This window comes from Apium graveolens, chromosome 6 (genome assembly GCF_009905375.1).
Source record: "Apium graveolens cultivar Ventura chromosome 6, ASM990537v1, whole genome shotgun sequence".
Taxonomy (NCBI): domain Eukaryota; kingdom Viridiplantae; phylum Streptophyta; class Magnoliopsida; order Apiales; family Apiaceae; genus Apium; species Apium graveolens.
The window spans coordinates 97,984,843-98,010,787 of NC_133652.1; the positions used below are offsets into that span (position 1 = coordinate 97,984,843).

At 32.6% G+C, this 25,945-nt stretch overlaps 1 protein-coding gene and 2 long non-coding RNA genes across 13 annotated transcripts; 1 reads left to right on the plus strand and 2 right to left on the minus strand.

Annotated features, from left to right (window-relative positions):
- Positions 1-6,717: 6,717 nt before the first annotated feature.
- Positions 6,718-10,174, minus strand: LOC141667707 (uncharacterized). Its single transcript, XR_012552749.1, has 5 exons — positions 9,758-10,174; positions 9,146-9,533; positions 8,776-8,959; positions 8,067-8,161; positions 6,718-7,553 (listed from the first exon to the last, which is right to left on the minus strand). It is a non-coding gene; the product is annotated as an uncharacterized LOC141667707 (long non-coding RNA).
- Positions 10,175-17,028: 6,854 nt separating this feature from the next.
- LOC141663898 (uncharacterized) lies at positions 17,029-19,358 on the plus strand. Its single transcript, XR_012551716.1, has 2 exons — positions 17,029-17,385; positions 19,018-19,358. It is a non-coding gene; the product is annotated as an uncharacterized LOC141663898 (long non-coding RNA).
- A 202-nt stretch (positions 19,359-19,560) lies between these two features.
- On the minus strand, positions 19,561-22,404 carry LOC141668897 (kinesin-like protein KIN-12C). 11 transcript variants are annotated; one of them, XM_074475955.1, is made up of 8 exons: positions 21,569-22,397; positions 21,277-21,345; positions 20,910-20,988; positions 20,495-20,584; positions 20,296-20,395; positions 20,140-20,214; positions 20,007-20,061; positions 19,561-19,809 (listed from the first exon to the last, which is right to left on the minus strand). In XM_074475955.1, the coding sequence occupies exons 5-8, from the start codon at positions 20,353-20,355 to the stop codon at positions 19,727-19,729; spliced, it is 273 nt and encodes a 90-aa protein (XP_074332056.1). In that variant the 5' UTR covers positions 20,356-20,395; positions 20,495-20,584; positions 20,910-20,988; positions 21,277-21,345; positions 21,569-22,397; the 3' UTR covers positions 19,561-19,726. The 11 variants fall into 11 exon arrangements, 10 of the variants coding, with proteins under 10 accessions (XP_074332056.1, XP_074332054.1, XP_074332052.1 ...); XM_074475953.1 differs by having other exon boundaries at positions 20,892-20,988; XM_074475951.1 differs by having other exon boundaries at positions 20,495-20,764; positions 20,892-20,988.
- Between the last annotated feature and the right edge of the window lie 3,541 nt (positions 22,405-25,945).

Genomic DNA, 25,945 nt, shown 5'->3' on the forward strand with positions numbered 1-25,945 from the left:
TACCGGTGTTGCTCCGCGGCTGATCACCGACGGCAACATACCGTCGTTCAAGGATTCCAATCCCAAAACAAAATATATTGCAAATGTTGTTTGTTATCAAATATATATATATATTAGTTTTTGATACTGTTCAGGTATTGTGGTTTAGTTTTGTTCATCAGATATATTGTCATTGTTGTTCTAAATCATAAGCTAATTACTACTTGCTGAGCATTTCTTTCGCTCATACTTGTTTCATATCCTGATTCTTTCAGCTAGGCAAGGGCAAGCTTGAGTTCCAGGTCGGACTAGAAGTTGTGTGCTTGTAGATAGTTTGGTGTGTTTCCAGGTAGACAGTTTGGGACGCTTAACTAGGCTAGAGGTTTGTAATAAAATTTGAATAAGTTGTAAAACTAATTAGACTTATGGTTTGTAATAACAGTTGGTTTGTAATAGTGCCTGTTCCATACTATAACCTGTGATCAATCCAGTGCAGGTAAAGGGGTCATGTTTATTATATTATTCCACTGTCACAACTGTTGTGCTCCGTTTTCCATTGCACATCACATAACCATGAAAACTATTGAAGAGATGTGTAAACCAACCTTTTGAACAACTTAAGAAACTAGATCCAAAATGTTTGGACAAAAGTATATTTTGACACCATATTTGTGATTATAATGTTGAAAATAACATATCGAAATGCTTTAATGCTTGGATTATAAACAAAAGATATATGATGTCTTTGTGCATCATTTTTGTTAGACGTGGATTAAACATATTTATATTTAAACACTCTATGTAATAGATATTTGTCATCGTTAAGAATTCACTATAAAATTATAAATAAGATGAGAGATAAGCGGGGATGTCATGCAATATTGAAGATTCTGAGATTCAAGTCGGTCCAAGAATCAAAAAGAAATTTGAAAAAAATGTGGATACCTCTATAGAACGATAAACAAATTGGGATGGAGAGAAGAAATTTGTTTTAAGTTTCTATTTATCCGCTGAACCCTTGTTTTTCCAACTGTATAATGGTATGATGATATTATGTATAAATATATTGTAGGTTAAATCCATGCTCAAATTTGTTTGTGTGGACTTAATTCAAAGAACTTGTTCCTGTATATTATTTGATCTTATGAAAATTCCATGCCCTGCAGTCATACATGTGACGCCTCCCAATTTGGAGCCTAGATCGGGAGTCACAACTCAATAACAAAGAACAAAACATGGATATATCATAAATATAAAAACCTTGTCCCTAACTTAACTCAAGATCCAACCAATTAATGGTATGAAATAAGCAATATCCACACTAACACCAAACTATTATTATAAACAATTCTCTCGTTACAATAACAACTTGGATATGAAGTGCTACAAATATTTCAACTAACTACAAGCTCTAAATCACATATATTACATCTTTTATACAACAACAATGTTTACTATCTATTAAAAGCAACACAATTCTAATTATACACAGAGTCTCACAATATGCACCATTCTTGGATACTCTTATATAGCTCGTCAATCTCTTACATAATTGTCACTGGTTAGAGAGAGAAACAAGGGTGAGCTATAATAGCTCAGCAAGTAATGGTAATTCATAATTTAACTAACTGTCTAACAGGAATATGTAAGAGAGTTGGCTGGTTTGGAATCATTCTTTCTATAAATCAGTATAACCTTAAGTAAACAATATCGCTTATAAAGCAACTATTTTATTAAAAAATGATCTTTAAGATTAGTTTTTTTAATGCTCTGAATTATATGAGTGATCAGCCACATATTATCCTCATACAAGACTTAACGCCCTTTTGTACCCGAGGCGCACATTAGCCTCAACTAGTAATATTACTAGTTTCACTAGTCACATTACTAGCCATTTACACATCACAAAATATTGGATTGGCGTTACTCGATCATTTACGCCTCTAATGCGTAGAAATTGGTAGAAAATATTTTAGACGAAATTTGCTCTTCAAGTTCAATAAAGATTTTCAATTTTTAAAACATTACCAGCCACTTAAATGAACAAGACTTTTTCGAGTCTATTATCATTGTTTAAGTTTAATTTATGGAAAGCAAAGCATAAACATTTTAAAAAGGGAAATATATTCAAGAAGGATGGCAATTTGGGAAAAACATATGTATTATATTTTAAAAGAGTTCACAAGGGAAGTAAAACAATATTATCAGGATAACATATGTATTATAAGTTTTAAAATTAAACTTTAAAGTAAAGCAATAGGGTTTTAAAACATGATATGATTGTAATTGAGGAAAATGTATCAAGAGGGTAAGCAAATGTATTATATAAGGAACATGAATAAAATAAGTTTATAAATTTGGTTGAGGAAGGGTCAGAAAGCCACTTGCTTACAACACTTTCCTTACTCGACCATCTTAACACTCATTAACCTTCTATAATTTCCTTTTATTTGCTACTCTTCACGTACCCACGTTCGGATTCTAAACAAAGTAAAAGACCCCACTTCAGTATCTTTTATAATACTCGATATCGATATTCAACTCTGAACATCTAACTTAATGTACCCATCGATAAAATAAGGCGATTTATACATTCATACACATAATAAAAACCTATCAAACTTATACTTGAATAATAGTATAACAAATTACACATCTATCATGTTAATACATAAGAGCATTTAAGGATCACGCGACTGAAATCACGTTGAAAACGTTTTCGAAAACATTTATATAAAATATTTTAAGTTTAAATATGGAAAATAAGGTTTTAAAACTCTTGTGCAAAATATTTCACTATGAATGTATAACCCTATATATATATATATATATTCATAGTGAAATATTTTGCGCAAGAGTTTTTTAAAACCTTATTTAAAGTTTCCAGATTAGATTAGATTGATCTAATGGCTTAGATATGGTAAAAATTGATAACCACTTATGCTAAATTCTGACAACATCAACAATATCTAACAATCTCCTCCAACTTGTACTTTGTAGAACTAAGCCCAAGTTCTTTATTGATAATGTGAAAACCAGATAAATGCAAAGTATATAATTTTTCAAAATACATATTTAAAGTTACAAAAAAGTTATTTAACATCAATTTTAAAATGACCAAGAGCTCTATCAAAGTATTCAATTAGTAGTTTCCTTTTAGCACTAGTTATAGCTTAAATCATTTATTTCTTCAACTCTTGTAACTCTGGATATGTATCACTTATCTATTAAATGACAATTCTTATATTGTAAACTGAATTTCTGCACATGTTATCTCCAAGTTGAATACATCCAATCTTCTTATTATTTTCATTAAACACCAAATATTGTGTGCATAAAAATGTTTCAACCTTTGCATTGCCTTTGAACATTTCTCTTTTAGCATCATTCTATGATACATATTAAGGAACACATGTTCCATCAAATTTTGTGCATGTGTTCTTCCTTTATCAGAATTTGCCTTTCTGATAATCTCTGCCCACTTTCTTGTTGCTTCATTCTTCACTTAAAGCCGATATAGGACATATTCAAGCTCTTTCCATGATTTTATTAGAACACCAACATCACCGAATTTCAACAAAGTATGTCAATTTCTATTTAGGACCATCTCTATCATATAGATCAATTATTTCTTGAACAAAGATCAGCTTGTGAAGATGCTTTTGAGATATCACTTCATCATTTTATTTTTTTAGAGGATAAGGATATCTAAGAGACATTTATCCTCCAGTGTAGACCTTAGCATCTTTACAACCAAATCTATGTCTATCTCCTAGTTCTTTTCCAAAAGGTTTTTGATTAATTAATCCAAGAATGATGGTTTACCTCTATGGAAACTGGTTCTGTGAATAACAACTTTCTATCCTCTTCAAAATCAGATACCTTTCTTTCAGAGGGTTCATGATAGACATATCTATTTAGCCAATCATACCATTCAAAGCACATCCTAACCCTGTTAAAATTTATATGCCCTGTTGTTTTATCAACTTCATACTTAGGATTAGGTTGCTTTAGTATTCTTCTACTTGTTGTCCTGTACCTTGAGTGAAAATTAATATTTAATGGTCTTTGTACTTCAACATGAGTAGTATCAGAGGCGGAGATCATAGGTACATCATGATTTATTATTCTGCAACTTGAACTTCTCGAACATGTCCAATTTGAGCTTTATCGGAGATTAAAATTTTAGCATAAGCTTATTTTAGTTCCATATCCTCATCCCAATTTGCACTATTAAGTATTTTCCTTCTTTTATGTGATTACAAAAAATGTTCCATATGAACATCAATGTCATCATGACATAACTTGACTGTCCATATATGATTTATAGTAGCTTATTGAAGTGCAATAATTAGAGGTTCATCTACATTTTGCTTCCCCTTATCACATCTATCAACACTTGTAATAATTTTTGACCTTGTGACAAGTCCAATAGAACATGGTGTATTGCTGATTTCTTGAATCACAATGTCTTTCTCCTTAGGCCTTTGTGTCCTCGGTTTTCTAGGTACTTAAACATCTTCGAATTTTGTTTTTTTTGTAACCAATATTCTTCCTTCATTTATCTAATCTGTTTGAAGTCTATTCCTTGCTTTTTAGATCTTTATAATACATAGTATTAGATTTGCCTTGGAACTTAAAAGTCTGCATGGATTAGTCTACCTTAGAATCAATATTTATCACCCTGTCCTCCTGAGCTTCTTCAGTATTTATGACTATCAGAGTTGACCTATAGTAGTTATAGTAGTCAAAGTAGTCAACTCATTAGTTTTCACCAATATCCTTCCTCTTCCATGACCTTTTTCTCTACTAGATTGGATATTATTCTTATCAGGAGGACCATTAAAGCCAATAGTTGTTGCATTATATCTCCCATCAATAACTGTCTTCTTCTTTTCTTCCTTGCTCCCTCCATTACTAGCATCATCATGTTGTCTTATCACTAAATCATCTTTGTATTTATCAATAAACTTCTCCCTTTTTTAGCATTATAACCAAGGAGTATAGATACTAGAAGTTCTACTGATTGCTGGATTTCTGGATTTCATTCAACTATACAAACATCTTATCCACCTTATGCTCTAGATGATCTTGTCTATCAAATATTGGCTTCAAAATCATTTCCAAATCTCTTTGTTGAATGGAAAGAGCAGTACCAATGTCAGATTAATATAACCACCCTTCTCTTTAACAACTTGATTATCCTGATTAAGAGAATTCATCATTAAAGCAGATGCCTTTAGATAAGTTAAGAGTTGTGGATTCTTCATAGAAGAAGAAGAAGAAGAAGAAAAAGTTGTTTGGAGATGATGAACAACTTCAGCAAAAATAGAGGTCTTAGTAGTAGACCATGTAGAAGTCCATTCTTTCTTCCTGAAGGATTTACTAGTATAAATGTTGATTGACCATCTTTCTCTACCTTTTTATGGAGTCAATGTGAGAACTAAACTCCAATTCTTCACCTGATGAAGATGCATTAACATCAATATTAGAAGGTGTTGTATCCTGGATGACAGTGTTACTTCAACTTCAATAACTATAAGATCAACAGTTAACATTTGAGCAGGGACATTAGCTGGTAATGTGGATTAAGATTGAGTGAACTATATTGCAACTTCCCTATCATCAACTTCATGATGTAAGAGTAGACTTACACTTCATCATCAAGACTACTTTAGTTACAACCAGACCAAAAGTAAAGGGTTGTTCTGGATTGAAAATCAAGAACCGAACAATTCAAGACCAATTCAATAAAAGCCCAATGTTGAGTCTTAAATTGGATTTCCTAATACTCGACAATATTTATCGTCAAGAAATGAAAACAAAAGAACCAAGGCTAGACATATTCTTTTATCGAGTCTAAGGATAGAATTTCCAAGGCTCGACCAACGTGGTTTGTCGAGTCTTGGAGTTGTTCAATTAATTCAAAGCTGTCAAGTCTTGGAAGTATTAGTTACAACTGTCGAGTCTTGAGAATGTGAAGAAATAAATTGTCAAGGCTAAAATTGTCGAGTCTTAGCACTTTCTAGGATTCATGAATTAAAGCAATTTTGAGATACATGGCTCCTATTAATCCAGGTGTCAAAAAGTAATTCATCCAGGTCTTCATGTAGACATTCTTCATATGGCAAGGTAAGTGCAAGGTAAGTTTATAAAACACCAATTATACTTTTAAATATATATTTTTAATCTACAAATAAAATTTGTGTAATTAATTGAGAAAAAATTCATGACCACATATACATAATTTTATTTAAGGAAGTATATCACCTATAGGCACATTGTCTTTTACCTATTTGTATCCATTATTTTAAAAATATAGAGAGATAGATAATTTCATATTATATATTTAAAAAGAAAATTGCATTTAAAAATTCTTTTTACTGATTTACACTAGCCATAGATTGCATACTGCAACCCCCAACAAGCGTGGCTAAAGGTCAAAAAATCGTTGCTATAGGTGCCAAAAACGCTATTGTAACACTTTTTTGGGGTTGCAATTTTAGCCATTGAGAAAGCACTCTATTGCAACCCCGACACATCCTATTACAATGCCTGCTTATCTGTTATAAAAATATTCTATTGCAAGATCAACCAGGGTTACAATAGGACTTGACCTGTGTTGCAACAAGTTTTGGGCAATCAGGAGAATATTGTGGGCCCATATTGTCAACCATATAATACATGATGTAACATTTTCACAACTAAAATTTAATATTTTTTTTGTTAATATGCATATCTCGAAAATAAGTTACATGTTCATTTCATAAATTCCAAACAATATAATACAAACTGAATTTACAAAAATAAATAAAATTAAACCATGTATTTACTAAAATACATGGTTCATGACTAGTAGAAAAAAATTTACAAATTTTAATCTCCAGATCATTTAACTAGTTGCATCCATTAAAGTTGATCTCCACTAAGTCACCCCTAGAACCACCCTCTCCCCTTGTTTCTTTATCTCCAGACGTGTTCGAAGCAACCTTGTTACCCCTAGAGCTTGCAGTAGCAGTTCCACTTGACTCGACAATTATCAATTTCCCTTTTGAATGACCGGAGACATCAAAATCAATGTTTGGTAAAGTATCTGTAGAAAGCTTACCAGAGGGCTTAGTGAACTCAGAGTAAAGAAGATAAGATTTACTAACTTCCAAAACCAGGAGATCGATCATCAGAGTTAACATCAGAGGATTTTGCCAGGAAGGGAGTTTTAGGACCACTCGTAGCCCTTAGTCAGGAATGAAGAAATATTTAGGAAAGGGGTCACCAGGACACCGAGAAGTTCCAGATGCCTCCTAACCTGGATAAAATTCATCCGAGCATGGAATATAAGATTTAGTTGCCTCATACCCTAGATGATATTCATCAAGGTTAAGAAAATATGACCCAAGATGGTCGTCCATAAAGAAACTGTCTCACAAAACAAGTAAATATTAGTGGTAAATTACGGATCAAATCAAAGCAAAAGGTACAAAAAAAGTAAAGTATAGTGGCAACATTCTCACTCTAAAAGAATCACCCTGCACTTGAGGTATTTGACATGTTCAGACAATTAATCCACATGAAGCCTGCAAAAGCAGCAAATTATATATCTCATTCAAAGTTACATTAAAGGGCTAAGCATACCCATATGCAACTCATTCAGAGAACCTGTGTAACTTGTGAAGCACAAAAACCTGAACAGAGAATCAGCTTCAACATCAAAAAGCAATAGTCAACTCAAGTATGGTTTTTTTTCTTGGCCAACTTTGATTATCATAGCACAACATATTCATGAAAAATGTAACGAAAATACTTACAACTTTTAAATAGTCTCAAGATATAGAAACTATTGTTATCTGGTATAAAGTTATAAAATTATTAGTGGTTAAAAAATATTTAACTTTGTCCCTCATCGTGGAACATCCAAACAGTGTATACTTTTATTTTTTTACTAAACCCTTAATGCAAGAGCGATTAAACTTCAAAGAGGAATCATTGACAATCATCGAGAAACTATACACCTTTGAGCCTGGTATCATTCTATAGCAACAACAGTTATCCTGATGAAATTATAATAAAGAAGCACACTTTCACATTACCTTAAGAAAGTCATGTGCTTAGCACGTGTGTTCCCGCATAAGCTCTCTACTGCATCCTTCAAATTCCTAAGCTCAAAACATATCTTTCTTATGCCCTACTAGCATTAATATTCAAGTCATCATACACATAGAAGATTAAACCATAAATTATTCGATTTGAGAAATAACATAGTGATGATAGTTATAAAATATTTTAGTGCTAGTTCCATTTACATCTATACATCTAATAAGGTGTGCTTCGTCACCAGTCAGTGAATGCGAAACATCAATTCCAGAGCGATTTTTAACAATAATCAGCTATAACAGATACTCCCTTGAAGTGAAATTTTTCAATCAGGCAACAAGTTCACATATTCCTTTCTAAAAACCGATAAATTGAATTAGATAAAGCTAATTCAACCAAAAACTTCAAAATACAAAAATAACCCACATCAAACAATACATTTGACATAAAATATTACCATTTTTATAAATCTTGACCAACAAATAAAAATTAAATCTTTTATAGTTATGCTTTTAAGTTATGCTTATATATCGAAAAACCATATACAAGCAAGAACTCAATGGGAACATATATTGGTAAAGTTAACAAGGGTAGCAAAGTACAAATCAAAAAGTTGATTGATATTAAGAATTTAAGTACAATAGCAAAAGTACATTTTTCATCACCAGAAAAAATAACAAAAAAGAAATTAAAAATTAATTTTACCTTTTCAAACTTGGATTGATAAGAAGAATCAATTTTAGATTATGGAGTTACAAATTCAATTGTTGGGAAATCATCTTCTTCTTCACTGCTCTTCATTCCCTCTTACTTTTTGTCCAGAGTACATAACCTCGTTCCTTTGAAAGATCTATGGTGGATCCCAAGGTATCTTAATGTCATCTTTGAACTGGGAAGTGAAACCGCAATACCAAGTAAATTAGGCTCTATTATAGTTTCTATATTTTTACAACGAGTAAATAGTTTTTCGGTAAATCTATAATTAATATTCATTTGCTCTTAAGAGGTTTAACCAATTATATATAAAGATGCAGAGTTAAATCTAAATGTTCCGCATCCAAGGTAAATCACTTACAATATTTTTATCCTAGAAAAATCAGAACTATGGTTGTTGCATTTCAAACCTTCCCAAACAAAGTCTTCTGGTTCACATGGATCTCCTTGCGAGCTGTCTCTTGTCATTCCATACTTAGACTTAATGTTAAGAATGGCAATAATTATGCACAAAGATGAATACATAAAAGTTATCAAAATACCCGGTGATAGTCATTTTACAATCAAATGTATTGACTAAAATTCACATATAGCAGGAAATGAGAAAAAATGATGGAAATACATACCATCTGTCTCTTTTGTTCCTGAAGTTGAAAATCTTTTAACGGAATACATTTCATATGCATTGAGAATGGGTAGAAGGGTTGAATCTTCAGTTCTATTTGGTGATACCATGTACTTGGTTGAATCTATATAATCAAACAAGTAGACAAAGTCATTGCTATTAGAATTAATCAACATACTCGGTGCATATAAATCTAAGTTGATAGAACACTAATCAATACATCAACTATATACATAACACCCAATCTGAAAAATAATTCGAATAATGCAGAGAAATACAAGGGTTTTGAGAACTTTTTAGCTGAGCCATGGCCTTAAGACTCATGGACCTACCTATATATATATATACCTCAAAGTACAGATTATCGAGCAACTGCACTGAAATTGACCGTAGAAGCCTGGCTAGGTTGAAGCCCTTGAGTTGAATCACTGAGTTTCATGGTCGAGTTTTGATGCGGCCATCGTTGATTTGAGCTTGATCTTCGTGAGGAGAGCAAATAATTATATTTACTTGCCTGGCATCGTCACCGGAGATGCCAAATCGCCATTAATAAACTGAAGAGCTTTAGGATTATTAAGTTCCGTATATGAATCAATAGAGAAAAACAGGGAGAATAAAAATTCATAATCGATTTGTATCAAAAAACAAGGATTTGGCCTAAAATTTTGAATAAAAATTAAAGTTTGAGTCGGGTTTGGAAAGGGGGAATCAAAACTAGGTTTTGGACACTCGTATTATTCTTCTTAACGAGATTTCAGTTTTTTGTTGAAGTTACAACGCAACAATTTTGCCGCCTCTGAACCTTTTCGGGCTTTTCTTTCTTTTTTTTATAAATATTTATTTTCATATTAAAATTATTAGTTACTTTTATAAATTTAATCGTTTTAAAATTTAAAATTTAAATTATAAATTTCTTTATAAATAATATCATAAATCAATCCTCTAACGAATAGTTAAGTTTTAGGAATCAAAATTATTTTTTTATTTATATGAAGTATATGTTATTTTTTTAATATTTTAATCTTTTTCAAATATTTAAAAAATTATTATGTTATAAATATATCATAAAGACCAGTGTTGCAATTTAAATCATTAGTTACTATTTTTTTAATAAATATTATTTTTAACATTTAATTATGAGAAATAAATAAGTTAAATAATACTCACTCTGTCCCATTCATTTCCATAGACTTTCCTTTTTTAGATTTCCCATTCAATTATATACATTTCAAACTTACAAAAAATAATAAGAATTTAATAATATAAAAATCATCCACATCCACTACTTTCTTCCACTACGCTCACTTTATTCATTAAATATTGACTGGTCCTAGAACTTTACCCAACTTTATACCTTTTCTCACTAAATTACAATTTTCCTTCTCTCTCATCCCACTACCTTACCAAAACTAATATTATTTTAATGAATTTATTGTCCTCCGTGCCCAAACCATTAGTATAGAAATGGTTGATACGGAGGTAGTATATAAATATTTTAAAATGGTCAATATATGTATATATTATCTATTTAATGGTTTGTTAAGTTTTATAAAGAGTTTAGTTTATCAATATAATATTGTAAATCACTACACTAATATTATTAACTTTTAAGAATAAATAAAATATATATTTCAATTATTATTTTATTTATATGTAAATACTTAATTATTAGTTAAATTAAAAAAATTATATATATATAAATGTCATTTTGGTAACACATTGTAACTATATCGCAAAATAAAAAAAAGGGCTGCGATAGACATGTGCTTAGAAGGCTACTATTACACTTTTCTTTGCAACCCCATGATGAAGGGTTGCATCATCTAATCTATGGCGTAGTGTTATTTTTAATTTATCAAAGGAAAAATTATCTCTTATAGAATGGAAAAAAGGTAGGTTTTAATTACAAAAATTCCTAAACTACCCTCGCCCAAATAAAACCCTCGGACCTGTCTTTCTTCTTCTCCCGTGCATCTCTCGAACTATCTTGACTCTCTCCCTCTCCCCTCGATATCTCTCTAATTTTCACTCATTTTTCAATCCAAAATTGGCCTCGTGCTCAGTTTTATTCCCTCTACAGTCCCGTGTGACCGTCTGTGTACATATGTGTTTGTGGAGAAATTTTTCTAAATCCCATTTCGGGATTTATTCAATTTTTCTTGATTTTTAAATGGGTATGATGAATTCCAACTTGTTTCTTGTAAATAAGTATGCCTACATCGAATCGAACGATGGACGTATAAGCATCAGGTATTGGCAAAGCCATGATTGCTTTCATTTTATAGAGAAATTTATAGGTAAGTTATTTATAGTGTTATCAGAGTTACCACTTGTGTTTAAAGGTATTTAATGATGACAAAGGTGTGTGTATATTCTGTGTGTGTATATGATGCATAGTGCCTACCATATAGAGAGCAAAATGGGTGGGCTAGGTATGCATTAGAATGAAATGAGAGATGGGCTGATAGTCTGATACTAATATTTTTAGTTTATGCGAATGTGAGAGAAAAATGTGAGGGAATAGGGGAATTGTTTGAACATTTGTAGAATCCGTTCAATCAAGCCCCCGCTTTTTATGAATATACCCTCAATTGGGTAAATAGGACACAAAACCTACATTGGTTATTCTGTGCACACACTATATTAATATTAGTTATTTTGGACATTTTCTCTGTCAATTAACCGCTTTTTATTGATTTTTTTCAAAGAAAAGGAGATTGGACTCTCTCATCATACCAAGCAGGGTTAGGCAAAAAAATGAATAAATGCTAGTAGGGAATTAAACTAATAATAAAAAATTGAATTGACAATTAAGTTAGCTGAAAAAGATAAAAATCTTGGACAAAAGCTATTTTTCATTTTTCTTTCAAAAAAAGAATAAGAAAAAAAAATAAAAAAACTACAAGGGAATAATTCTTGTATATGCATAATACAAATTAAATATAATAATTACTTAATTTTAGGTGAAATCTTAATAAAGTAATATAAATAATTACTAAATGCATGGTATGTTTGAAGATTATGATATTAAAAATCTATTATGAAAAAAGATGTCATTTTCTCAAATATCAAATATAATATATGTGTGTCTTTATAGTAAATAATATATGTTCTTTAAATCAAAATCAAAAAAGATTGTATGACAAAAAGTGCATGCCTAATTTATCACATCTCTTTCAGAACTAGTTGGCATGGTGGCAAGTAGAAGTGGCCAAACAAGAGGGCCGGATGAGCCGTTCCGGTTTGCTATCGGGCTAGTTTGGCTAACTCAGCACTCGTGAATAACATGTATATTTTGGAAAGCAGTGCCGAGTTCGGGCCGAATGAAGATAAGTAAGTTCATGTATGGCACGCGAGTTTAAAGAGATAGTAGAGTTACAAGATTTGCAAAATTGTTGTTGGCAGACATGCGCATGTGGGACTCAGCCCGGCTATCCCTGGGCGGGGAGAGCCGAGGCGAGTTAGGCTTTGTTTCTTTTTAATTTTTATCTTATCCCATCCGTACCTAAGTCATGCAATGTTGAAAACTCATGTTTCAGTTTCAATATTATTAACATTATATTTATGTGTAGTGTGTTGACTGAGCAAGGAACATCGAATGATTAAGAATTGTTGGATTGGCCAAATATATATATTAGAAATTTAATTATTATTTATAAAACTTTTTTATGAATAATTTTCTTTCCCTTCGCCATTTCAATATAATAATTATTATTATATAGGAGTTGAATATTGTTGTTCTAGGAAAAATATTTTAAGTCAGATATCGACAAGTCATAGATCAAGAAATATCGAGAAGTATGTCGAGAAGTCTAAAATGACTTGTAGAGAAGTCCCAAGAAATATCAATAAGTCAAATCCTCATGTAGAGAACTGGAGATATCGACAAGTCAAAAATTTTATGTAGAGAACTGGAGATACCGACAAGTCAAAAAGCTTATGTAGGGGACTAGAGATATCGACAAGTTCTTCTACTTGTAGAGAACTAGAGACCTCGACAAGTCAAAAGCCATGTAGAGAACTTGAGATATCGATAAGTCATTTTACTTATTGATATGTGATATCCCTACACAACAAAAGAGGTCTAGACAAAAACCCCATAATTAAGAATACAGACAATTTGAAGATCCAAGATTACCAGTCAACAAACAATTCTATCACTGTATTGGAAAGCCTACAAATGCAGCTTGAAGAATACGAGATCAATGGCCACTACGCCATAAGTGCTCAAATGCTATGCTCTTCTGTTGTTGCCTTATGTCAAAAAAGCGTTGCATTTTCAATAATGCAATGCCAAGGGGCGTTACATCTGCGGCCGTTGCATTAGAGGCCTAATGCAACGCTTTTTGGGGGTCTACAGCAACACCAATAAGCATTGCCTAATAGATGTAATGCAACAGTATATATATCAAATGCAACACCAAAAAGCGTTGGCTCTGACATAAGCTGGTTCTAAGACTCCATGTGTGGGGCCCACATTAAGGCCACGTCAGCACGTGACACGTGGATGCCACGTCAGCAGTGGGCCCCACACAAGCACCACGTTAGTAGGGGCCCCACTAAAAATTCCACGTAAGCATTGGGGCCCACATGCCACGTCAGCAGCGGTCCACATGCCACGTCACTGGTATGTAATGCAACGCTTTTTATCAACTTTTAGGACAATCGAACATAATTAAAAGCAACGCTTATATAGCTAATGCAACACCACAATATATGGTAAAAACATTACTATTACTTTATATTGCAACACCCAAATATCAAATGCAACGCTTTAATTAAAATTTTTGCAAGATAATATTTCATAATTACAGAAGCCCATGAAAATTATCCTAATAACCATTCAACAATTTCTACTAGCCATCCAAAATATCATCCAACAACCCCATTACAAGTGTCATCCACAAAATACATCCAACAACCCCAACATCATACTAACTACAAAAATCATTACAAGTTCTTCGATGTGCCAAAAAGATACTATTACAATTGAAGTTAAAGCTATTACAATTGGTGGGGCATCAACTGCCCACTACAAGAAAAACAGTTTCCGACAACACTAATTAGACAATAGCTGACAAAAGAACCGTTATCCCAAAATAACAGACAATGGTTTTATTTTGCCCTCCTACAACCATTGTCTAACCTAAGGTTCATACAACGGTTTTGTGAACCGTTGTAAAAAAATCACAAAAAACTGGAGTTTGCACAACAGTTTTTTGAAACCATTGTCTTCATATGCTTCACACAACGGGATTAGTAACTGTTATAAAATGTTAGACAACGGTTTTTCAAATCTATTGTTAATCCATCTCTATAACAACGGTCTAAAAAACTGTTGTCTTTTGAATGTAAAACGACAATAGTTTATGAAGCTGTTGTCTAAGCGATCCCGAGATAACAGTTAATTTAGAAGTCTATCTGTTGGATATTTACCTTTCAGACAAGTGTTTATGAAAAGTCTCGTCTTATTATACATCAAACAACGATTCTTAAATAAGGTTCAAACGACGGTTCTAACAAGACAATAACCGTTGTCTATTAATGGGAAAACGTGGCACCATCTGATTGGTTGAAAATATTTCTCCCGGATCGCTTAGTTGGCAAAATCTCACCCATTGATTGACTTCACCTAGATCACTTAGTTGGCACAATAAGAGCCCTTGATTTTCTGATGGTGTCACACAACAGTTTTTTAACAACAGTTTTTTTAAAAAACTGTTGTGTGATATCGAATTTTTAAATTTTAAAAATTATTTTTTAGACAATTCAATCGTATGGATATTAAAGTATATAGATTTTAGTAGTATGAAAAATTATAAAAACAATTCAAACTAATATTGAATGATTTTATAAGGATAATTCGGTAAGAGTACTATTACCCTAAACGAGATTATTTCCCAAATAACAAAATAATTTATTAAAATTATTTTTTAGACGATCCAACCGCATGAATGTTACATTATATTTATTTTAGTCATGTGAAAAAATTATAAAAAAATAAAACTTATCTTGCGTGACTTTATAAGGAAAATTCCGGTAAAAGTACTATTCCCTATAATGAGATTCCTTCCCTATCAACAAAATAATTTTTTAAAATAATTTTTTGAACAATCCAACCGTACGGATGTTAAAGTATATAGATTTTAGTCATATGAAAAAATTATAAAAAAAATTCAAACTTATATTGTATGACTTTATAAGGAAATTTCGGTAAAAGTACTATTACCCTCGACGAGACTCTTTCCCGAATAACAAAATTATTTTTTTAAATTATTTTTAGACGATCCAACCGTACGGATGTTAAAGTATATAGATTTTAGTCATATGAAAAAATTATATATAAAAAATAAACTTATTTTGCAAGACTTTATAAGAAAATTTTGGTAAAAGTACTATTCCCTATAAGATTCGTTCCCGATCAACAAAATATTTTTTTTAATGATTTTTTGAACGATCCAACCGTACCGATGTTAAAGTATATAGATTTTATTCGTATGAAAAAATTATAAAAAAATTCAAACTTATAATAGTATGACTTTATAAGGAAATTTCGGTAAAACTACTATTACCCTAAACTAGATTCTTTGCCAAATAACAAAATACTTTATTAAAATTATTTTTTAGACGATCCAACCACATGAATGTTAAAAATTATATTTATTTTAGTCATGTGAAAAAATTATAGAAAAATAAAACTTATCTTGCATGACTTTATAAGGAAAATCCTGTAAAAGTACTATTCCCTATAATGAGATTCGTTCCTGATCAACAAAATAATCTTTTTAAATGATTTTTTGAACGATCCAACCGTACGGATGTTAAAGTATATAGATTTTAGTCATATGAAAAAATTATAAAAAAAATTCAAACTTATATTCTATGACTTTATAAGGAAATTTCGGTAAAAGTACTATTACCCTCAACGAGATTCTTTCCCGAATAACAAAATTATTTTTTAGACGATTCAACCGTACGGATGTTAAAGTTTATAGATAATAGTCATATCAAAAATTATAATAAAATTAAATTTATGTTGCATGACTTTGTAAGGAAAATTTGGTTAAAGTACTATTATCCTCAACGAGATTCTTTCCCGAATAACAAAATTATATTTTAAAATTATTTTTTAGATGATCCAACCGTATGAATGTTAAAGTATATAGATTTTAGTCATATGAAAAAATTATAAAAAAAATAAACTTATCTTGCATGACTTTATAAGGAAATTTCGGTAAAAGTACTATTCCCTATAATGAGATTTGTTCCCGATCAACAAATATTTTTTTAAATAATTTTTTGAACGATCCAACTGTACGGATGTTAAAGTTTATAAATTTTAGTCATATGAAAAAAATATTAAAAAAATTTAAACTTATCTTGAATGATTCTATTGGGAAAATTTGGTAAAATGACTAATATTTACATGAGACTCGTTTACGATTGTTATTATTTACATATTAAGACATATTGATTCTAGTAAAAGAAACAAATTGAAAATTCATTTAAATTACATTGATATACATAAATATAGTTAAAATAATAACAATTTTATCATTTGTATATAATAAATAAATTATTTCCCTCGTATTTTTTAAACCCCTTTTTCATTTCCCTCTTCTCCAATTTTTGTTTTCCCCTTGGTCCAACTTTTATTTCCCCCCCAATATGTGCTGGGTTTGTTCCACTTTTCCCAATAACATCTGTAAGTTTTTATTAGTTCTCAGTCCCACTCTTTCATCTTATTGTCTCGATCCCCAATTCTCTCGCCATCACCTATCTCTACCATTATAACCCTAATTTTCTAATGACCTCTCACAATCCAAATCTGAAACCAAATTCAAACACTAAACACTAATCGTGGCTTGATTTATCCAGTTCATGTTTTGATTATACAATACAATCAGTCAATTAATCCAACAAAGAACATGGCCTTTCTCAATTAAAGCACTCCATTTTTTCATTCAAATTATAAGGTATTACATGTTCTCACTTTGGAATTTTTGGTATTTAAATTAATTTCTCGGTTATTTGTGCAAAGGTTCTGATTTCTGATGTTGAGGCTACGTTCTCAACTCTCGGTGTCTCCATGATTTTTATAGCCACGGGTCAGGACCCTGCTCAAAACATAGAGAGTTCTTAATTTTTGAGACACGGGTCACGATTCCATCAATTAAGGTCCATTTGTTAGTTAAGAGTGCATTATAATTATCTTTATTCCATCTAGGCTCGAAGTATAATATTATAATATGGTAACTCATTATTATTGTAAAGCAGTTGTTTTCTAGTCTATAAATGTTTAGTCATTGGTAAAGGGGATGGAAACGTTTAAAATGCCTGCCATTGACCATTTTTGTCAAAGCTTAAAACTGTATAATCATTTTTAGTCACAACCTTTTCACAGTCATTTGTTGTATGACTTCAGCTAATGTGTGTGTTATCTGTTCTAGGTTGGTATATTTAACGTCTCAGTCTGCTTGCTTGAACCTACTAGATTCTCCTAGTCCGGTTTTAGCTAGTGAACTCTTAGTAATGTCAGCCATTTCGGCTGGGCAAATTGTTAAGAGTCATATGAAATGTGATTAATCAAACAGAGTTTTGGCCACAATTGCTTTCCAGAATTAAAGATCTCACTTCTCTCGCATAGGAACGAGATTAAAATATCAAAAAATGTATTTCAGTTGTAAGTCATATATCATTATCTTTTGTTTGCTGTTGTTTTCAGTTTGTAAATTACCATAAGCAAAAATTGATGTTTATTTTTAAGTCTTGCTTCTTAGTTGCACAATTGGAATACACGACCTCATTTGATGCTCTACTCAATTCTGGTATGCAATTGTTCTGTTTGAGTTTTAGTCATTTTTTCATGTTTTGTGAAGTCTAAATGGGAAGGATTTAGTTGTTTGTCTTTTTATTGAGGACTTGTACTATATACATTTCTGCTGCCTTTTGTTGTGTTCCTCACTTCTCCACCTGGAAAGTCTATAGGTGTCAAGTCTATGGGAAAACAATTGATAAATTGTTTGTGAGTAATTCACAACTTACCATTTTGTTGGCTTATGCAGAAAACTAACCCAGTGGCAACTGATATTTTCTCTCTTATGTCTAGATATGAAGTCATGCATGCTGGGTATGTTCACATTAATAATATCATCGAACCATTCACCCCTCCCCCAATAGACACACATAGAAATTTATTTACCTTGTTTTCTTGATCTAGTGGTACGCCTTGTATAATAAAATGCTTCTACTGTGTTCTATTGCCAACATAAGGAAATCTGATGGACATGAAAATTGTGCAAAAAAACATGTATTGCTACTGAGTAATGTCAAAGTAGAAATTATTGGCATCTTAAAATGATTATATTTGTCGTTAAAATAAAAGTTGTCTTTGATAAAAGTCTTCCATTACTCCAACATTTAAAAAATTTCATTCTATGAATATTTAGTTTTGGTTGTAAGCTATTGCGTAGTCCGTTTTGGTTGTAAGCTATTGCGTAGTCCAATCAACATGTTGCTTATCTTTTGGTTTATTGATCATTTCCCCGATGTTTATAAGGTGATGTATCTTAAAAAGATCTTCACTTTCTCTCTGCATTGTGTACTAGGTCAATTTATCTCTTCAATATGGATGATTGATATTATGGAACAAACACTCTTGGTGGTGGGACGGTGCGGTATTGCAGTGTGCAGGGACTGGGAAAGCTAGGAGATGAGAGGATAGTTGCTGTGAAGAAATTGGCTATAGAGAAGTTTTTTTATTTTATTTAAGAACACTTTTGTAAATTCTGCGTATGAAATTATCAAACCGTTGTGTATAAGAAATAACATTGTAGTTTTTAGTTTTCTAAATTGTTGTCCAATGTTAATAATATATGCTTTCTCAGCAATACAAACTTGTCAAAAACTTGTAATAATATGTTCCATCCAATAGTTTTGTTAGTTTAAATTATTGTAGTAGGACCATTCACACAATTCTTTTAGACAATAGAATCGTTGTGCTCATTTATTTCAGACAATGAATTGGATTTTAGAGACTATTGAGTATACTAATCTATGACAACACATTATTCTGTAAAAACCGTTGTGTTAAGAGAGATTAACCATTAATAACCACTTAATAAATACTTGACTAAATAAAAGTCTTACAATAGTCCATTAAACTAAACCATTTTATATATTAACCTTCGAACAACTGTTTTATATACACTTGATGTAGTCTTGATGAAGACAGACAACAGATTGGTACCGTTGTCTGATACGCGTATCAGACGACGCCTCAATACTCAACAATATTGAGGGGTATTAGACAACGGTTTAAAACCGTTGTGTCATCCTGTTTTTCTTGTAGTGGCCCTTAATGTAAGAAACTATTCTGCTGGTACACGAATTGGTGAATCCTGCAAATCAGAAGTAAGACAAAGGTTTCAATAATATCACTGTATCATCTCTAATTAAACAGTATGATTTTTCAAGCACATACTAAACTTTCCTCGAGCCATCTAAATAAAAGATGAAAATAATATAGATATCAAAAGGGAACACCGAAAGTAACTGATCCTCAGACCTGACATTGAAATTCAATATAAAAACTTACCCTTTTCTCTCCGCAACAAACTTAGTTGCTTCTTTAGATTACAAACTTCCATATCCTGATAAAATAATGCACTCACATTTAACATAGGGAAGGTCTAGAACATAGGTAAACTGCAACTCAAAGGAAAAAGTACCATGTTTTCAACTCCGGCATCATGAAGTTGGGCTTTCTTTGTTATGTTTTGAACTTGCTGATTATCCAGCAACGACTAGTATTAAAAAGGAAAGGAATACATTTTACTATGCATTCTGATAACAGGAAGCTTGTAAAAGCCAGGAGTAGTCAGTACCGCATAACCAGTCATGTCTAACTTGAGTCCCAATAGATTACGTAGGACATCATGTGTCATACTTTCTGGCAATAGCTAATCTTGTGTTCAACATGAATATCTAGGAAAAAAACAAAAGCACAATTAAGATAAATTATGATCATTTGTTGCGAGATCAAAGGAAGTGCAGAAAAGCTTCTATGCTTATTCATCAACCTACCTCTTTCTGTCTACTGGCTGCCAAGGCCTCTAGCTCTTCAATACGAAGTCTGCCAGCAGTAAGCTCATCGTCATCCCTTTCCGATTTCATCTGTTGTACAAAGCCCAACCCAATGCATTTAAAGGGGGAACCAGAACCCCTCGGACTTAAACCAGTTCTTTCTAATTTTTTAGATGATGAATTTATGCTAGGAGGAGCAGAACTTATGCTATTAGCTGATGAAAAGCCCTATGTCTTTACTTGTTCAGCCATGACTTCTAGTGCTTTGAACTATTCCCCAAATTACAAAGTATTAAACTAAAAATACATGGAATCGTTTAGCAAAATAAATTAAATTATGGAATCTTTGTGTTCCCTTAAAGTACTACATAAATTGGACTTGTAGAATGACACTAACCGGGTTCCTTTTCCCCACCTGGTTACACAGTGTCACAAGTCATTGATTAAAATTTACACTCTCCACTTCACCCTCCTCGAGTTCAACATTTTGCTACCTGGGATTATTTTTCCAATGAATAATGATTTTAGGGTGATCCAGAAGATTACAAAACCAAGAGAGTTTTAGTGGAATGAGTTTCTAGGTAGTACAATACAAAAACTCCACGTACAGAACAAAAAGGCAATAAACTGAAATTAATCATGGATCGTTAACAATGCAGTAAGAAACACATAAATTTGCGCATCAGTGAACATGAAGATACAAGGCTCAGAAACTAGCTCAGAAACTAAATTAATCGGACTTCAGTACCAAAATCAACACGCCTGGTATCAAAGCTTTTTACCTTGTATGATACAAGTTGTATCTATAACAGAGCAGCAGGCTATCATTTCACCACCAGAAAAGACTGCAACTGGAGAACAATAAGCATGCATGTTATTTGGTTATTAAAGGAGCTATGAATTGCTACAAACTTTAAAAATAATATGCTAATTAAGTTCTAGTAAATATAAATAGGCATTTGGTAGCAGGACACAATTTACAAACTACAACGCTACTTTTACAGTGATTCGCAGTTAGTGACCAGGCTATGCTAATCAAATTGCAAAATACTTCAAAATTAAATCCTTAGAGACCTTAGATTAAGATGCAGCTTTCTGTTAGCGATATGGCACAGAAGGCCCTACAAAAAAATACCGAGAAAAAACTGGTGTAAAACTTGATTCTGAGAGACTGTACAGTAAGATGCAACTTTATGTTAGCAATATGACACATAAGGCCCTGCAAAAAATTATTGAGAAGAGACTGGTGTAGAACTTGATCCAGGTTCATCTCCAAGCTGGTGGTATTGTCTTTTATAATATGAAGCTATTCTTCCTGAATTCCATCTGGTATTGTTGGCATAAGGTTCGCTCCAAACTAACATAAAGCCTTAAACTAACAAAGCATTCACATACAGACAATAACTAACAAAATTACAAAATAATATAACAAATAATCTCAGAAAAAGCAGTTGCAGGAGCAATGAGTGCAGCTACAAGTAAACATAATAAAACATCCCAAACATATCAAAATCAAACATCAAACACAAACATATCAAAATCAAACCCTAAATCGAATTACCCTAAATCAACAAAATCCTAAATGGAAAATAGGTAGAAATTACTTGCAAAAGCCCCAATGCAAGCAAAACCAAAAGCCCCCGAGTAGAAATTTGAAGAAATTATAGCAGAAAATGAAAAACCAAATGAGAGTTTGAGAGTTTGAAAATGAAAAATTAAGCAGAAATTAGAGCATTTGAGAGTTTGAAATTAAGCAGAAACAGAGCTACAGAAATTAGAAGCAGAAACATGTATCTGTGTATGAGAGCATTACAGTCGAAAGTTTGACAAGGGGTGAAATTTTGAGAAGGGGGAAATTTTGGCCGCCCAAAATTTTAGCCTCGGTAGTATAAACATGTATCTGTGTCTGATTATTTTTTCATTTAATTTATTTATTTACTGTTTAGTTTAAGTATAAGGCATGCAAATAAAAACACACCAACTAAGTTGGTGCAGTGGTTGTGAACCACACCAATGGTTGTGAACCACTTTGTTTAAGTGGGAGGTCTTGGGTTCAATTCCCTTGGCTAGCCAACCTTCTTGACAAATTTTTGTTAATAATATTAAGTGAGGTCATGTGTAACTCACATTATACGGAAGCACTCTCTGACCGATCAGACAGTGCTTCTGACCCGTCAGAGAGTGCTTCCGGATAAAATGGGTACCCACAAGTCCGCCCAAATCCCCTTTTTTTGTATTTTATATTTTATTAAAATATAAAAAAAATATTTTGCATTTTTTATTTTAATTGAATATAAGAATATAAATTTATTAATTAAAATATTTTATATATATTTTTTTTTAAGTCGAAGGTCTTGAGTTCGATTCTCTGATCCCACAAAGTGGGGTCCATCTGTGCATGGGTCCCACGGTTCTCCTGGATTGAATGTTGTTATTCCCAGTGGACTAACAATGAGATTTACAGAAGGGGGGTTGGATGTAAATCTCAAAACTTTTTCAAGTTTTGAGCAGTTTCTAAGGCTAAGTATTTGAGTGATCAAATGTGTGTGAATTGCTTGAAGCAGATGCAGACAGATATATATTCAAACACAAATGTAATGAGCACAAAGAACTTAAAAACTTTTCTGGTGGATTTGTTGTTCCACCAGAGATGTGTTATTTCAGAAAATCTGTGATTCAAAGAATTAAATCACAGCTGCTTCCTAGTACAAACTAGATGATTTTCTCTTTTGATATTTCTAAACAGCTCAGGAAAATTCATATCTAATTACTAGCTGCTACTTGGTTTATATATCACCAAGTTTACAAGTGAAGACAAACTGTAAAATACAATTGAAAAGATTCTTCACATGTTTCTTCTTCATTTCTCTATCCAATGCAATCTAGGATAATCTGTAAATCTTTGAATACTTCCTTGTTTGCATCAGAATGGAAATGCTGCATTTTCTCGATTCCTCCTAGAGGCTTCCACATTCCAGTATGTCTCTGTCAACCCATGTGCCTCTGTCAGCTTGTGAATTGTCACTATCAACTGCTAATGAACTAAGCATCCGTTGAAGCTTTCATCCGTTGATGCCTTATCCGTTGAGGCTTTATCCGTTGAAGCTTTATCCGTTGATGTATTATCAGTTGAAGTCTTTATCTGTTGAAGCACTTATCCGTTGATGGATATTATCCGTTGAAGCAATAGAGACATCCGTTGAAGCTTTGTTTCTTATCCGTTGAAGGTCTTCAATATCCGTTGACACTTCTTCACTTATACAAAATTACAAGGCATGAAATATTTACAATTAGCCCTCCTATTTGTACATCCATTAGTAGTCAACATGACTGATTATTTCCTAACAACATCTAAGAATTACAGCTTGAAACCAGAGAGTGAAATGTGCTACAATACTAAACTTATTGCTAAGTACAGCTACTCCTTCAACGGATAGCCAAGATGGTTTTATCCGTTGAGGCTACAAACACTAGATTTCTACTTAAGTGTTTTTCTTAACTCATCATCAAACTAATACACATATTCCTAACAATCTCCCCCTATTTATGTCTACTAGAACTGTAGGCATAAATTTGGGTTTAGCTTGATGATAACAAAACACTTAACAAATATATAAACTGTAATAAAGCAGAAATTCAAAAGTGCTACAAAAATGTATATGCTGAGATGGAATTGAAGAATTACATTGTTTCCAAGGGTGCTCCTTTAGCCTGAGCAAATTACTTTCTTTTCCTTTGATCCCTGGTTTTCTTTCCTAGCCTCCTGTCATTTTCCTCTATTTGAAGTTGAAGTGGTCTGTAGAATTCAGCTTCATCTTCTTCATTGATATCTAACTTAGATTGCATATCCTTGAGAGTTTCATTACTGGCAATCTTTAGCTGATCTTCAATTCTGAAAAATCTTCTGACTCCTTTGTTGTCTCTGAACTCCATCAACCAATGAGGTGATTTGTGAATTGTAATTCCTCTTTCTTGAATGAGTAAAGTTCTAGGCAAAGCATTGGGCTCCCTCCAAGTTTTCTTTATGTTGGCAATCTTGTTGAGAATCTCAGTCTTGGCAGTCCTGGTAAAGCCAGAATCTTTTTGTATGGCTGAGTAGACTCTAATCAAGGTAGAGTAGCCTTCATTCAGTATTCTGTGAAGAGGCCATGTTCTTTCCCCAGCTCCTTTGTATTTGAACACTAGTCTTTCTGGTAGCTGTCTGTAGGCAGCTATTCCCCTTACTTCCTCCAGCTCATCCAGATAGAGTTCAATGTCTGAAAATTCTTTTATGTCACAGATGTGAACATAATCATCTTTAGAGGTTTGAGGTTTAGGCTTAGGCTTCTGTGTGAATTTGATTGAGGCTTTAGAGGGTGTTGATTTGATTCTTCTTTTCTGCTTCTTTGATGGTGGAGAAGAGGTTAGGAAGGTGGGCAATTTGATGGTGTCCCAATCAATTGGTTCCTCCTTGGGAATGATTGTTTCACCATGAATGTTCATGAAGGGGTCAGGTACAATTGGTTCGGGAATAGAGGGTAGTGGTTTGGATATTGATTGGGTTTCTTCAGTCTTATCTACCTTCTTTCTCTTTGCATTGACCTTCTTTCTTTTCCCTTTCTGCCATTCTTCCTTACTTCTTTCCTCCATCTCAGTACCAACCATGTCCCCCATAGTTTCATCTTCACCTTTGTCTTCAATTTCTTTCTGTTCTTCAGCCTGACTTGACTTTAGCTGTTTTTCAAGCTTTGCTTGTGCTCTTTTGTCAGCCTGTAGCTGTTTGGCTTCTTCCTTCAACCTTTTGGTTTCTTCCCTCTTGGCTATTGAGAATTTGGGATGTCCTTGCATCACACATATGCTCTTTCCCTCTCTGAAGATAATAGCCATGTTTCTCCTTACAGCCTCATCCATGGTCTCTTTGAGATATGCAATACTTCTACCTAAAAGCTTGTCCTCATCAGCTTTTGGAAGAGGAAAATCCACCTCTTTTAGAGGATTCTTTGTAGAGTCCTTATTGGATCTGTTGTTGGGCTTGAGAACCATAGGTTGCAGATCTTTGGAAGAAGTTTCTCCATCCTTATGCCTCCCTACTGGCTTGAGTTCCATAATAATTGATTCCACTTTTGTGCTATGCTTCACAGATTGTGATTGAGAAGTTGTAGAACCAAATATTAGTTGCATCTTTTCATCAATCTTCTTCTTTGCTCTTTGACTTGCAATTCAGCTGCTGCTATCTGGATTAGATCAATTCCATCTAGCTTTCCTTTGACTTGAATAGTTGGAGAAGTTGTGATGACAGGAACTAGCACTTGAGAAATCTGAACTGTTGTAGATGGCTCTCCTTCCCCTTCCCCTTTATTCTCCCCCTTTTTGTTATCATCAAGGGTAGGGGTCAAGCCTTGTGCTTGTGCCAGCTGCATGAGTAGATTTGTTTGAGTTTGTTGATTCTGAAGAATGGTGACCATAGAGTCT

Excerpts from the sequence above, each read along its gene's own strand:
- LOC141668897 (XM_074475959.1), bottom strand. The coding sequence starts at position 20,355 with ATGACACATGATGTCCTACGTAATCTATTGGGACTCAAGTTAGACATG. Across the intron at positions 20,215-20,295 it reads TAGACATGACTGGTTATGCG|TCGTTGCTGGATAATCAGCA; the intron begins GTACTGACTACT and ends TTTTAATACTAG. Across the intron at positions 20,062-20,139 it reads ATGCCGGAGTTGAAAACATG|GATATGGAAGTTTGTAATCT; the intron begins GTACTTTTTCCT and ends TTATTTTATCAG.